Source organism: Pan troglodytes, chromosome 12 (genome assembly GCF_028858775.2).
Source record: "Pan troglodytes isolate AG18354 chromosome 12, NHGRI_mPanTro3-v2.0_pri, whole genome shotgun sequence".
Lineage (NCBI taxonomy): Eukaryota > Metazoa > Chordata > Mammalia > Primates > Hominidae > Pan > Pan troglodytes.
The window spans coordinates 94800157-94816438 of record NC_072410.2 but is presented as its reverse complement, the minus strand read 5'-3'; the positions used below and the strand labels follow the sequence as shown (position 1 = coordinate 94816438).

Below are 16282 nucleotides of genomic sequence, written 5' to 3'. Positions count from 1 at the left end.
TTTATGAGTGGTCCTTCTTCTGTGGCACTGTACACAGTGCTAAGGGAAGACTTTCTGTCTTTCCTTCTACACTCCCAGATTCTCACTGGGCTAGGTGTCCCTTTTATAAGCTCCCATTTAACTCTATGCTGTTATTGTTGCCTCTACACTTACCCCTTTCAAAGTATGACCCCTTGTACTTAAAAACAGACCTTTTTAGGTTTAGCTGTGTCTTGATCCAAAGAACCACACTTACCAGAGTATGTTAGTTTTAGAGTCATCTAGGAGCTCAGCATAATACCAAAACCACACCTTTTGGTAATCTTGGACTGTAACAGAAGGCAAGAATTATAATAGGATCTCACAAACCTTCTCCCACCCACCATGATGAGCTATTTGTAGATCCTTAGTGGCTCTTAAGTATTCTCCCAAGTGTTGAGTTGTGAGTAGCCTGCACATAATGGCGTTCAATACTGAGAATAGCTACTCAGCTCTGAGCATCCATCCTTTTTCTCACCATTGGCATTCCTGGTGGCACAGTGGCTTCTATCACTCTCTCTGGCTTGCCTCAGCTTTGATTCTGTCCGTTCAATTCTCATTTCCGCCTTGTCTGTCACAGGGTTAGGCTTATGGTAATGAAGAAATGCTCTGTCCTTAGCCAGAGATTGGTGTAAGTTAAAAGATGCTGTGAGCGGTAAAACAAACAACATTTAGGCAGATATTAGTTATTATTATTATCTTCAGAGCTCAAGGTTTATATTTCTGTCTGTATTTTTAAGGTTTAGATCAGAGTTTTAAAATTAGGGCCATAACCTTTTTTGTTTTTTGAGACGGAGTTTCGCTCTTGTTGCTGAGGCTGGAGTGCAATGGTGCAATATTGGCTCACTGCAAACTCTGCCTCCCAGGTTCAAGTGATTCTCCTGCCTCAGCCTCCCAAGTAGCTGGGACTACAGGCACGTGCCACCACGCCCGGCTAATTTTTGTATTCTTTAGTGGAGATGGGGTTTTACCATGTTGGCCAGGCTGGTCTCGATGTCCTGACCGTGGGTGATCTGCCTGTGTTGGCCTCCCGAAGTGCTGGGATTACAGGCATGAGCCACCATGCCCGGGCAAGGGCCAGAACCTTGAAGCCACTTGCTAGGGTGTTTGTAGAATGGAGTGGAGGCTGTGGTGAAACTGTCTAAAGTGCTATGCATGTGTGCCTAGGTGCATTCATCCACCCACTCATACAAATATTTGTAAACGCTTGCTATGTTTTAAGATGTGTTTAGGGGAGTTTGTGCTGCTCATTTTTTAAAGAGCGGGAACTCTTTGGTAGTTACAATATTAAAAGGATAGACATCCACTCTGAGTAGTTCTGGATCATTTCTGGAGTTCTTTTTTCAAATATGTCTAAGTAAAACACACCATGTCAAAATACCAGGCTGAGCTGCACACTTGCAGTGAGACAGAATGGAAGACCGAGGATTCCACCAGGTCAGGACGCATCTTTGTTACCTTTGCAGAGGTTCTCTAGCACCTCTAGATCTCTGCATGATCTAGTTGGAAAACTCCTCCTCTAGACTATGACAAAGTTAGAAAAAAAAAAAGTGATTCCCTAGGCTTTCCTGTCATAAAAATTGAGAGGCAGACGTTTTTCTTTTAAATGAGTTTTCTGTTTTAGCAAATAGAAGCTATTATTTATAGCTTAGTTAAATGTTTTAAATCGCCAAACCTCTGTACCTCTTTCCTATAGAGATTAGTTCATGGAGGGAGTTATGAAAAAACATCAGTTAATGATAATGATATAGTGGACTTTCAGGAGATGAGAAACTTATTTTGAGTACCCACTGCTAGGTAGAAGTTTGACCTTTGCATGTACTTCCAGACATACTACAGAAAGGATGGTGGTGTATGCCATCAGCCTTGTGGTTTATAAATATTAGTGATGTGGTCTGAATGCTTTAATAAAAACAAATGAATCAAAGGGGTAGGTCTGTCTTTATTGTTTGGGATTAAAAAAATAATAATCCTACATTCATATATTCTTTTCATACTTCTAAGAAACAAAAAGGCAATACTGCTAAATTATAATTTTATTGTACATTTAAAATGCAGATTTTAAAAATTCAAATTGTGCTTTTTAGTAACTAATAATTTAAGAACTCTTTCTGATCCTCCCCTACTTTTCCAACCTTCTTTTCTTGCCTAATGTTAGGAAAACCAAATTGAAGATGCCTGCATTTTGAACAGGTTGAACTTGTGGCCTTGGCTATAATTGTCACTTCATAATCTATTTTTGATTTTAATCTTATTATTATAACTTTCTTTTTACAGACTGGTGAATTTTCAGCTCGTTTCCTTTTGAAGTTGCCCGTGGATTTCAGCAATATCCCTACATACCTTCTCAAGGTAAAAATATATGATTATCAGTATGAGAATATAAGTGAGCTTTTTAAGTAATTATTTAACTCAATATTTGTATGACTGGTTTGTCAGCATTTTGTTCAGATGATGAATTCTATTAAAAATATTTCTTACATGAAGTTCCATTGAGCTGTTTTGCTACCTAAAAGCCAAAATAGTAACTGTGAAAGTCATTTAGAAGTGAGTTTTCCATATTAAAATAAAATTATTATAAGTGAATTAAACTTTGGGAAAAATCGCTTTTATTTAATAATGTTACTGGAATGAAAGACTCTCATATAAATTACCTAATATGCAATATTAGTCGCCACTCCATTCTACAAACACCCTAGCAAGTGCCTTCGAGGTTCTGGCCCTTGGCCGGGCGCGGTGGCTCATGCCTGTAATCCCAGCTTTTTGGGAGGCTGAAGTGGGCGGATCACCTGAGGTCAGGAGTTTGAGACCAGCCTGGCCAACATGGTGAAACCCTGTCTCTACTAAAAAAAATAGACAAAAATTAGCCGGGCATGGTGGCAGGCTCCTATAATCCCAGCTACTCGGGAGACTGAGGCAGGAGAATCACTTGAACCTGGGTGGCAGAGGTTGCAGTGACCCAAGATCGAGCCACTGCACTCCAGCCTGGGTGATAGAGTGAGACTCCATCTCAAAAAACAAAAACAACAGATAAAAAACAAACAAACAAAAAGATTTGGCTGGCCTCCCTCTGTGCTGTATTTGTACTTGTGCTTCTTTAATTGCAATCTAGTGTAAGAAAAATTTCTACCTTCCTAATTTGATGTTGTTCAGAGAATTAATGGTATTCATAACTGCCTAGAGAAAAGACAGAATCTTTGTACAAGTTTGCTTGCATATTATACTAATCAATAAATAATATTAGATATTAATTTTTATAATGGTTATAAGTATGACTTAGTAGAATATAAACTATAAACCATAGAAAAGGTTAGGGAATTTTTTTTTAATACATTCCATCTTTTTTTTTTTTTTTGGAAACATGGTCTTGCTCTGTCACCCAAGCTGGAGTGTAGTGGTGTGACCATAGCTCACCCCAAGCTCAAGTGATCCTCCCACCTCAGCTTTCTGAGTAACTGGGACTACAGGCGTGCACCACTGTGCCAAGCTAATTTTTTATTTTTTGTAGAGAAGGGGTCTCAGTGGTCCTCCCACCTCACCCTCCCAAAATGTTGGGATTATAGGTGTGAGCCACTGTTCCTGGTCTATACAGTCCATCTAAAGAGGAAAATTATTTTCTTTTTCTCTAAGTAAAACATAGGATTTTTGTACTTCATTAAACTTTCGTTTTTAGTTTCCAGTTGACTAGTTCTCCATTTTGTACCCAAGAGTTGTAAAGTCCAAATAAGAATGGAAATCATCAATTTCTATCAGTTTCTCTACAATCCTGTAGTGGAAAATATATATATTAGATTTGTGATAACCAAGCATAATTAATTTGATTTTGGCAATTACTGTGCTCTATTAGACCAGTAAGCAGTCTTCTAAGAAACCCTTATAGCATATACTCAGGACCTCCTCCATGTATTCCAGTTAAAACTCTCTTTCAGCTCATTTAGAGGCAAGTTCAACAGCATATGAAAGTACCTGATTTATATAATCCACAATTTACAGTTACAGTGCTTTGTTTTAATTTACTGTGCCTTATCAGTTTCAGCAGTCTTCCTGTTTATTTGAAATTGATGTTGCCTCTGCTCATATTCTTGAAGGGTCAAAGGAAAAAAATGTTTGTTGGCTCATAATCTCTTATTTATCTCTTCAGCATCAAATTATCATATTTTTATTTTAAGAATTCTAACTTTATATGCTGTTCTTATTTTCCTTGCCAGTCAGTTAAGAGAAAGGTGGAATCTATTTGCCAAAACAGTAATGTTGTTTAACCCCTGCATTACTGTGAAATGATGTCTCTTCTATAGATAAAATATCTACATTGCAACACTAATGTCCTTCTGGATCTTTAAAGTTCATGCAAAAAGAGTAAAACAACAATGACCAAAAAGGAGAAACTCTTGTGTAACACAAAGCAACAGCCAAAAAAACAGAAACAGAAACCTACCAGCACACCAGAAGCAATCCAGAATACTTGTTGAGGGTTTTAATATCTACATTCCTAAAGTTGTTGTAACATGTGGTTATGCTCTTCAAAGGAAGTTTGCCTTAGGAGCTGCTTTACATATTATTTGCATTTGGATGCTCCTCATCTAATTACTAGGCCTATAATTGATAGTCTAACTACAAAAATAAACTTCCTGAATTCCTAGGGTTAGGATACTCTTCACCAGCATCAATATAGTTTTACCTTATCATTTCAAACAAATAAAAGGGAAGGTAGAACTTGAAAATATTGAGTAGTATGGAGTTTGACTGCATACCCTATTGATTTGCTACAATGACATTTCATTACACTGTGATGAGGCCATCATTCACTCATAAGTTCATATTACCAGGTGTGCCTGTTTTACCCACTAATAGAATTATTTTATGTTAAAATGAAAACGCCATTCAATATTCAGTGATATGATTTCCCTTAATATTGTATTGTAAACATATGTGGTTCTTACAGGGGATAGAGTGAATTTATTCTGAAGATGAAGTCTGATTTCAGAGTCTGAATTTCACTTTTGGTTGAGGTTAATCAAAGGGTCAGATGAATCACTAACATAAACAGGAAAAATATTTCTGTATTTATTAGGATTCTCATTTTGCAGGTGGTTGAAATCCAGCATGAGCTCATGTAGACCAGATGAGAAATTTCATACAAATCCTCTTCTTCTGTGGTCTGTATAGCAGGAAACAGTCCATACTTAGTACTCTACAGATCAGGCGTAGACCAACTGTCTTATGTCTGTTCCACTGGGCTCAGTTGTGTACCCCTGAACTTCTCAACTGGTGTGTTTATGGGGAGAAATCGTGGTCCCCAGCATAAAGAGGAGATTACAGAAATGATCAAAGTGCAAGTATTCTCTACAGTTACTGAACCAAAGAAAGATGGTTTTATAATTACATACTTTCTCTTAACGAACAGCTAGTCATTAGATGCTGCTGCTCTTAATTTTCTTAGAGTGTGGTGAAAAGTGCTGTATGTGTATTCCTGTCTTTATTTTTGTCCTGAGAATTAGTGAACTTAACAATATGATGCTAAGAAGGCTGTGTTTTTGTTTTTGCTTCTGTTTTCTGTAAAACCATACTCCATAGAAAAGTAGCTAAAGAAAAGGTTTGAATTGTCTACTAACATATTTATTCTCTGAACAAGAAGCTTAGAAACTAAGAATACAGTATTTTGGGGGATAGGAGAGGCTTACTTGTAAATATGATGTGTGTTTGAATTGGTCACTTAAAATAGTAAGCCAGTTTTATACAGAATACAGTGAAGTTAAATCCTAGAGCTAGGAATCCCTTCAGTAGCATCATACAAAAATATGGAGGCAAATTGTTTTATCCCGCTGAACTGGAGGGTTAAATAGCAACTATTTCCTGCTGATAGTGGATATGGCAAATATAACCGTGCAAAGAAAATCAACATTAACTTTTTTTTGTTGGGTAAGAAAAGACCATATTGTTTATGTAGGCTAAATTGTTGGAGTATCTCTAAACTAGAAATCAGTGAGCCCTAGCCCAGGTTAGAAGTAAGGCTATAACCAATTGACTATGACTGAAGTACTTGGACTTTTATTGGCATTATTTAATATCACACACTGAGCCCATTCATCCTGATGGATTGCATGTAGAAATTTAGTTCTACTGTGGAATCCGAATCATGACACTACAGCGAAATTAATTGAGTGTGAAAAAGCTAAAATAGGTTGTTTATACAAGAGATGAAGTTCTCATCCTTCTTCTGAAGTCACTGTGGCTGTACTGATCAGTCAGGGCACAATCAGTGCAGAGCCTAGGTCACTCTGCCAAACAGAGGCAGAAAGCAGGAATTCAGTTCAGGGTGTCTAGACTTGTTCAGGAGCCTAGGATAGGCAGAGAGTTGTGAATATGTAACTATGCAATGGTCTAAGCAGATCACTAACATGGAAGAGAGCATCTAGGTGTGCTGAGATTATCTGATGTAGGAGCAGCCTCCTCAGCCTGACATTGGCCAGCCAGTTACCTACTTATAGTCATTCTGCTTTCTAACCAAACCTAGTAGCAAATGCAGATATTCACAGAGCCAGGCAAGTACTGAAAAGGAGTGAATCTGACTTGATACAATACAATAGGAAATGGTAGGGACTGGAGTGAACTAGCATGTACGTGCTTCATCTAAAGGCAGCAGCTGCTATACAGCTACAGAGTTGTTTTCCATTTGATAATTTGGGACTGGTGTTGCCAGATATCCAGATGTTATTAAAAAGGAGCCCAGAATCTCAGGGCTTCTTGTTGATGTTGTTGTTAATATGAAAAACTACTATCTTTTAAGTAATAGCAATGATAAATATTGTTTACAAACACTGTGCAAGAACACTTCTATGTCGTAGCCATGGCCTGTGGGTTAATTTGTGACCCTTGCTCTAAAACCTAACTGTCTTGTACCAGGTGGGTGGCAGAAGGCTTTTCTTCACTTTCCTTGATTTATACTATACAGTGTGGTATTCAGGGAGATCTTACTATGACCCAGTGGGTAACAGGAGAACCTTGAACTGCAGTGCCACTCAATATCCTGAGCCGCTTATCACAACTGCAACAGAGTGGCCAGAATGAGTTTGGCTTGGTTTTTGAGTGCGGTACTGTGCAGAACACCTAAGTACTGATTTTGCCATAAAATGATACTGGGATTAGACAAACAACAAAAAAGAAATTCAAGCATAATCATTGTCCTCAGAGACCTTATAATATAATTGATAAGTTAACATTTACTGATAAATAGTTAAGTGTTAACTTGTACGCTACCTGCCCAGTAAGCTTTTAAAAAGAATAAGATTGTTATGGATTGGAATGATTAGGTCATAAAATCTTTATGACCAAGTTTGGGCATTAGCTAGACCTCTAAGTGGCATAGCTTTTCAAGGCTGGAGGGGAGGAGGAACAGATCAGGGATGGATGATCATGCAGTCAGTGGTGGGACTGTGTGGACATACTTGATTTGGGAAGTAGGTAGTAATCTAGGTTGCAAGAGAAATTTCCTGCAAGAGACTACTGAGAGATAAAACCAGGAAAAAAAGTTGGAAAGATACTGAATGCTGGGAGATTGATTTTAGACTTCATTTAGCAGGTAGTCTTAATCCCCTTATAACTGGGTTATCATGGTAAGAGCTATTTCCTTGGCCCCATTCTCTTCAGTTCCCAATCTTCCTGCAGTGTTACTGTTAGTCTCCTGTAACGTTTCTCAAAATGAGTAGTACTTACTTGTTGGATGCTGCTTCTAGAGCCCATTCTCCCATGCAGTGCTGTTTTACACAGCTTCCCAAAATGTGCGTTTAATCTCAGAAAGGCAGCTATCCGCAGTGTCCTGCCAGTGCTGTGAGAATTCCCAGTGCTGTCATTTTGCTCACGCTCTTCTTTCTGGCTCTGAAATTCCTACTCTTTCATCTTTTTCTGGATAATTCACTTAATTGACATAAAAATAAGGAGAAGTCCAAAGAAATTCAATTACTTGCCCAAGACTGTGTTTATTTGGAGGTATTGACAGAATATCTTATTTTGATTATTGGCAGCTAGAATAAGAGAGGTGCTAAAAGGTCAAGGTGGAAAAGAAGCAGGATAATGAAACCAAAGTGAACCTTTTGAAGGAGGAAATTTTGCACACAACTGTGGAGAAGCCTGAATTTGGAGAATCCAGTGGAAGAGAATTGTCGTATATGTAGAAGGACAACAGGAGCTCAGAGTCATAAAGGTCAAGGTGTGTTTTTTTTTTTTTTTGAGACGGAGTTTTGCTCTTGTCGCCCAGGCTGGAGTGTAGTGGCTCCATCTCGGCTTACTGCAACCTCCGCCTCCCAGGTTCAGGCATTTCCTTTGCCTCAGCCTTCCGACTAGCTGGGATTACAGGCTCCTGCCACCAGGCCCGGCTAATTTTTTGTGTTTTTAATAGAGAGGGGATTTTGCCACATTGGGCAGGCTGGTCTTGAACTTCTGACCTCAGGTGATCCACCCACCTTGGCCTCCCAAGGTTCTGGGATTACAGGCATGAGCCACCATGCCTGGCCAAGTCAGGGTTTTAAAATGTTCATGATGAAGGAAATACTCAAATGCCATTGAAAGAATTGGAACAAAGAAGAAAAGCATTTGAATTTGTGAGGATGATAGGGATGGTGAGAGTAGAGAGAACACTTTAAGTAGGATGACCAGAATAGAGGCCAGATTGTTGGTGTTCATGAGGATATGAATGATTAGAAAATGTACTCAGTGGGTATCTGACAAAATGAATTTTGGAAATGGGATGGAAACTTGAAGAACTGAAATGATCAAGTGAAACTATTAAGAAGAAACAACTGAAATGATAGCATACTAGCCAAAATAATCATAGAGAAGGTTTTTTTTTGTTTTTTGTTTTTTTTCAATAGACAGAGTCTTGCTCTGTCACCCAGGCTGGAGCATAGTGGCACGATCTCGGCTCACTGCCACCTCCGCCTCTGGGATTCAGGCAATTCTCATACCTCAGCTTCCCCAGTAGCTGGGATTACAGGCATGTGCCACCATGCCTGGCTAATTTTTGTATTTTTAGTAGAGATGGGGTTTCATCATGTTGGCCAGGCTGGTCTCGAACTCCTGACCTCAAATGATCTGCCTGCCTGGGTCTCCCAAAGTGCTGAGATTATAGGTGTGAGCCACCACACCCGGCCGTAATCATAGAGAAGTTTTCTTAAGAAGTTGTTTTAATTCGTGATATGCTTAAATATGATCATTATATCAATGTTCTCTCCTGGAAAAGTTTAAAGGAAATTTTGCCTGGAAAAGCCCATTTCAAGTGGTGCTGTCATTCTTTTATATTGTTAGGAGAAATAGGTAATGGCATGAGTGTTAAAAAACAAAGCGTGTGTATGACAGTCACATTTTGTGACTTGCCATTAAAGACTGAATAAGTTGGCAGAGTTTTGAAATTTCTCATTCTTCTCATCTGCCCTTAGGAACAGGGGAGGATTTTGCATTCCCTGCACCCAGAAGAACATTAGACTGATTAACGTTACTGGAATTTTTTTGTGGATGAATTCTTGCATTGTCTTTTACTATTTGGAAATGCTTGAAGCCCATTTAGCATTACATGTTTGCTAGAAAGGAAACTGGTAATTTCCCCCCAGATATTCTCTTTATTTAAAATCCAGCAAGCTTGTTAGGGTGGTATGTATTGATTATAATTCTTTTTCAGCACATGTAAGATAGAAACATTGAAAAGCCTTTGATTCTGATAAGAATATATAAATTCAAAGGCTGACCTTACAAGTTTTTCTCTAAACCACAGATTAAATAACTCCTCTGAATTTGAGACTTTTTAGTTCAGGGAATTTTTTTGAAATCAGTAAAGTCACACTTAATAGTCAGCTTTTAGAGAGAAAGACTGCTTTAACACACTCTTGTAAAATCTAGCTTTAAAGCAAAATAGTCGTCTGGTACTTGAAGGACCATAAAGAATTCACACAGAACCGTCATCTTCTTATCTTAAAGGAAATAATTTCTGTCTAATCAAATAGGAGTGGGCATACTTTTCTAAAAGTAGGAAGGAGTACTGGGAAGATAGTGCCATAAAAGTAGGGTGCTGTTTACTCCTGTAATAAGATGATTTATCCTTGCTAAATTTGAGCCAAAATTTGCATTTGAGACTTAATCACAAAGAAAGCAGTGAGATGGTCTGAACACTTACACTGCAGGGAATCTGTCTCTTTCTTTGTTAAGCAGTGGACCCATGGCTGCGCTCAGTACCTCGTCCTTGTTCCACCTCCCTTCTCTAGAGAGCAGACAGGACTTAGGGAAAAATACACTCTAGTTCAGGGTCCAGCAGGCTCCTCTAAAGGGCAAGATAGTAAAATTTTAGACTTGTGTGCCATATGGTCTCTGTCACAACTACTCAACTCTGCTTTCATAGCATGAAAGCAGCTACAGACAATATGTAAATGAATGAGTGTGGCTGAGTTCCAATAAAACTTTATTTTCATGTTTGAGATGATGGATATGCTAATTACCCTGATCTGATCACTATACATTATGTGTATAGAAACATCACTATGTTTTTCATGAATATGTACAGTTATTATTTGTCAATTAAAAATATGAATTTCTAAAAACAAAAACAAAACAACGTTTATTTTTAAAGTAAAGGATAAACTGTTTTTTTTTTTATCCAGCCCAGGCATTGGGCTGGATTTGGCCCATAGGCACTAGTTTGCCGATCCCTTTTTTAGATGATGGAGGGGAGTATTTCTTCACAAAGACACCTGGTGCATCATAAATAGATAAGTAAAGGGATTTGGCTCAGTGAGTGTCCGTGGTTTTTATACCATGGTCTCTGTTTATGTTTGATTAGTACCTTCAACTCTGTTGAAGTCTCCCTTCTTCTCTTTCTCCCCCTACCCTTTTTTTTAACCTTCCTTCTTTTATTCCATCTTCTCTCTTATTTTAAATCATCTGTTAGTAACATAAAATTTACCGAGTTATCTTCCAAGTCTTAGTTTCCCAAACTGTTAAAATGAGGTTAGCTATTATTATGATCTGAAATTTTATACCCACCTTCCCCCAAATTTATATGTTGAAATCCTAATCCCCAAGGTGATGGTGTTAGGAGTTAGGACCTTTGGAGGTGATTCAGTTATGAGGGTGGAGCCCTGGTGAATGGGATTAATACCCTTATGAAAGAAGCCCTAGAGGGCTAACAGGCCTGAGGACACAGTGAGAAGGCACCATCTGTGAACTAGGAAACAGGCCCTCACCAGACACCACAGTTGCTGCTACCTTGATCATGGACTTTCTAGCTTCCAGTACTGTAAGAAACAACTCTCTGTTTTTTACACAGTTTATAGTATTTTGTTAGCTACACAGTTTATAGTGTTTTGTTATGGCAACTGGAACTGACTAAGATAGCTATGCTTACCACACAGGATTGTTGGGACTATTAATGAGATAATAAATATGATGGTACTTAATACACTTCTGAGCTTGGTGCAGGTGCAGAATAGAAATGGTTTTGATTTCATTAAGTCATTTAATTTGTATTTCAAAGTATTGAATTTACTGTGGAACTAAGCACTATTCACAATAGCAAAAACATGGAATCAACTTAAATGCCCATCAGTGGTAGACTGGATGAAAAAAATGTGGTACATATGCACAAGTGAATACTGTACAGCCATTAAAACAATGAGATCATGTCTTTTGCAACAACAGCGATGGAGCTGGAGGTCATTATCCTAAGGAAACTAACACAGGAACAGAATACCAAATACTGCATGTTCTTACTCATAAGTGGGAGCTGAACTTTGAGTATATGTGGATACAAAAAAGGGAGCAATAGCCACCAAGGCCTACCCTAGGGTGGAGGGTGAGAGGAGGGTGAGGATCAAAAAACTACCTGTCAAGTACTATGGTTATTACCTGGGTAACAAAATAATCTGTATACCAAACCCTGTGGCTTGCAATACACCTGTATAACAAACCTGCACATGTACCCCTGAACCTAAAATAAAAGTTAAAAAAAAGAAAAAATTTCATTGAAATTATGACAGAGTTATGTTTACTACTTAATTTTTCCTCTCTTCTGATTTCCCTTATGTAGAATTCAAAACTTAAATTTTTACTTGCCTTAAGTTTCCAAATATGATTTATGGTAATTCTGACAATGGTATATATATTTTCTTAGTAAAAATGAAGAAGTCACAGGTAGTTTCTTGGAAAAAAGAAGTTACAGGTAGTTTCTTGGAATGTAGATTGGGGTAACCCATTATGGAAAACACAATGGAGGTTTCTAAAGAAATTAAAAATAGAACTACCAGTAATGCCTCTTCTGGGCATATAACCAAAGGAAATGAAATCACCACCTCATAAAGATCTCTGCACAGCCATGCTCATTGCAGCTCTAGTCACAAGAGCCAACATATGGAAACAACCTAATTGTTCAACAGTGGTTGAATGGATAAGGAAACTGTGGTACATATGCATTTTGAAATATTATTCAGTCCTAAAAAAGAATGAGATCTTGCCATTTGCCACAACATGGGTGAGCCTGGAGGATATGATGCTAAGTGGAATAAGCCAGACACGGAAAGAAAAGTATTGCATGATCTCGCTTGTATGTAGAATCTTAAAAAAAATTTCAAATATATGCGGAGAACAATACAGAGGTTACCATGGGTTGGGGGTGGTGGTGAGTGGCGAAGGGGGGATGTAGGATACATCTTCTGTGTACATCAGAGGGTACGAAGAGCACCTGTGTAGGATGAACAAGTCTAGCACTCTAATGTGCAACAGGACTACAGGTTATAAAATTGTACCGTATATGGAATTCATGCTAAATGAGTAGATTTCAGCTGCTCTGGCCATAAAAACAACCACCAAAAAATGGGTAACTATGTGAGATGATGGATGTATTAATTTCCTTCACTGTAGTAACCTTTTTATTGTCTGTATATATCCCATAACATCAGGTTGTATGCCTTAAATATACACAATAAAATTTATTTTTTAAAAAGAGAGCCTTCCTCTTTTGGCTTTCTTTTATTGTTTTACAGTTTATTTAAAATTTTTTTTTATGATGTGCTTCTTTCTTTTTTTCAAAATTTCTATTTTAGAATGTAGGTGTATCTCAAATGATTATCAGTTGACCTGCTTTGCTACCCTGTCCCCATTTATAGTGATTGTCATTTAAGTACAGTCTATTCTTCTACAGGACATGCTTTAGTAACATGAATTAGTTCGTTCACAATTGGCAAATAGTAGAAGCCTGTCAGTATAATACAAAAGCAGCTATGGCTTACAGTTGACTTTTTCTCTAGCACATTAATTATTTTGACCACTAAATACAGCAACTAAATGCAAAGTACACTAATACAGATGAACATAGCAAGCTTTGGAGGCATACTGTATTATTTATTGTATCACTTATTATTGGGAATATAGCATCTTAAATACATTAATATTTTACTGAAATTACTTTGGTTTTTGTCAGTGCTGTGCTTACAAAGTTGTGCAGGCCTTAAGTGGTCTGTATTTTCCTCATAAGTCTCTTATTTTTAGTATGTAATTTACTAGAATGCAATTTTTTAAGGAATGCATATATCATATTATAGCAGCAACACTTGTATTTTAAAACTTATAGGCTAGGCATTCTTAGTCCTTTACACTTTCCAAATATGTCACAGGTTTTTAAATCCTTCTCCATCTTCATACTTCTCTTTAGGGAGTGTTCCAGATTGCCAGCATCTCTCTTAAACTGTGGTACCCAAAAATAAGCACAAAACTCCAGGGAGGGTTGATCAGGTCAGTATTTATTAAGACTCTAAGCATCAACATTAATTAGTACTTCTTGAGTTTGTAGAAGACCATACTTCCTTGTCTTACTAATCCAGTTTTAAGCAGTTGGTTTTTCTAAGCCAATGTGTAGACTTAATCCCTTCATATCAGCTTTTTGGATTTGCCCTATTTTCTTCAGTCCGTTTATGAGGGAAGCCTTGCAACCTATGATCCAGAAAGGGAAGTGGGGATTGGAACCAAATAGCACAGTGAGATTAACAGGAATTATGGGATGTGATCACTACAGGCGACCATTTTTTTTTTTTAAATCTGGAACTACTTTCCTCTATGGTAGAGTTTTCTTCACCCACATCTTAAAGGTGCCACCTGGCACCTGACAGAGGTTGTGCCGGTTTGTTTCTGTCATCTGTTCTCATTACTCCATTTTCATCAATCAGCAGACCTACAACTCAAATAAAGGTAAAAGCTGATTAATGGTGTAAGGTGACTACACAGATAATAGTGTAATGCATGTTAGGATAATACTTAATTATTAAGAAAAGTACAAAATTTAGTAGGTTGGTGAGAGAGGATTACACCTGGCTGGGAAAAAAACCTTTATAAAGGAGGCGACATTTGGAATGGCCTTGAAAGACTTGGTTTTGATAAAGAGAAGCTACACAGACCAGGCACAGTGGCTCACGCCTGTAATTCCAGCACTTTGGGAGGCCGAGGTGGGAGGATCACAAGGTCAAGAGATCGAGACCATCCTGGCTAACACAGTGAAACCCCGTCTCTACTGAAAATGCAAAAAAATTAACCGGGCATGGTGGCGGGCACCTGGAGTCCCAGCTACTTGGGAGGCTGAGGCAGGAGAATGGCGTGAACCTGGGAGGCGGAGCTTGCAGTGAGCCAAGATCACGCTACTGCACTCCAGCCTGGGTGACAGAGCGAGACTGTCTCAAAAAAAAAAAAAGAAGCTAGACAGAAAGAAAAAGCATTTTTTTAGGTGGCAACAGTAGCACAGTTGGAAAACAGTTGAACAGTCCAGTTTGGCTAAAACGTAGAACTTGTGTACAAAGTAGTGGGAGATAAGAAAGGAAGGGCATTTTAAAGACATAGTGTTACAGCCTTAAATACTTAACTCAAATTTTAGTCATTATTTTTGAGCAGGGTAGTACTACAATTGGGATTGTATTTAGGAATAGAAATCTGCCAGAAACATAATATAAAATGATGGAGAGGAGGAAGGAGGAAATGAGGCTGGACCCTGGATGCAGACCTGTTATCATAGTCAGGGCTCAAGGTGTTAGAAAACTTAATATCAAGGCCTCAGGTGATGCATGTTTTAGATTTGCTGAAGTGTATATAAAATATATATATATGTATATATATAAACATTGTATAATTTTATATACCGGCTGGGGTGCATGGTCACTTAACTCAGTGATTAACCTGGGAAAGTAGGGGAGAGGAAAGGTGCCAGAACCTTCTAGCCAGTGCTACCCAAAGTGCATCAGTTTTGGTTCTTGATGAAACAAACACAGCATTGAGAGCATTTAGAAACATTAAAAGCAGCTGACAGAATAATCATATATCTGTTGAATCTAATGATAGAAATGTTGGGTTTGTATTTTGTATGTGTTTTAAAAGATTTCTTTTTCTAGTAATTCACTTTGAATGTATTTTACAAATCCATCAGTTGGTGATGGATTAGAGAGAAACAAACAACAACGGCTCCTTCACTGTGGATGGTTTGAGAAGCATTATTCGAGCCCGCCCTGTGCCTTCTGTGGCTGCTGGTTACCGTTGCCTCCCTTATCCTGAGATACAGCAGTCTGAGGTGTCTCTGAGGTTTTTTGGTTTTATTCTTTTTGCTTAGCTGAGTTTTACAATCATTGTCACCCAGCACGCCCCTCCTTTTTATTTTTATTTATAAATACATTTCCAGAATTTGGCATAGGAGAAGCCCTTGACTTGATTGACATTTAATACAGAACTAGAAGAGAGGGATGTTTTATTTTATAAAATATTTTAAAACATATTTTGACAGTACACACATACCTTGATCTAGTTTAATGACAAAATAATGTCACAAAGGGATCTACCTTCTTTCCTTCATTTTTCTGAAGATCCATTTTCTTCCTTGTTATCTGTTGCAGATTTGTTTCCATATTATGATCATATTATATAGTTGGGATGTGTGAATCCCAGAAATAAAGTTGGTGTTTCTCCTTGTTCCAGGATTGCTCATAAGCAGTTTGACTCTCTTGAAGCAGGATGGGATATGATTTAGATTTGTCAACTTTGTGTTAACCCTAGAAAGTCATGTGAGTACTTCATGAAAATACTCTTTAGCAGAAGATCCTGGAATACTGATAGTGTTGGCATTCTTAGTCTCTTTTCCATAGACCAGCAACTCACAAGTATGGTCCAAGGACTGCTGGTATTTCCAGGACTCTTTCAGAGAGTACATGAGGTAAAAACTATTTTCAAAATAAAATTAAGAATTTCCATACCTCAT

The 16282-nt window shown here is 37.9% G+C and overlaps 1 protein-coding gene across 13 annotated transcripts in view; it reads left to right on the top strand.

Annotated features, from left to right (window-relative positions):
* BABAM2 (BRISC and BRCA1 A complex member 2) overlaps positions 1–16282 on the top strand; it is a 455408-nt gene that overhangs the window by 156882 nt on the left and 282244 nt on the right. For all 13 annotated transcript variants that reach the window (XR_010149587.1, XR_010149588.1, XR_010149589.1 and 10 more), the window contains one exon: positions 2296–2370. Coding sequence is in view for 9 of the 13 variants with exons in the window: in XM_024354264.3 (XP_024210032.1) it covers positions 2296–2370 (75 nt within the window). In the remaining 4 variants the exon portion in view is untranslated. The remainder of the gene's footprint in view (positions 1–2295; positions 2371–16282) is intronic.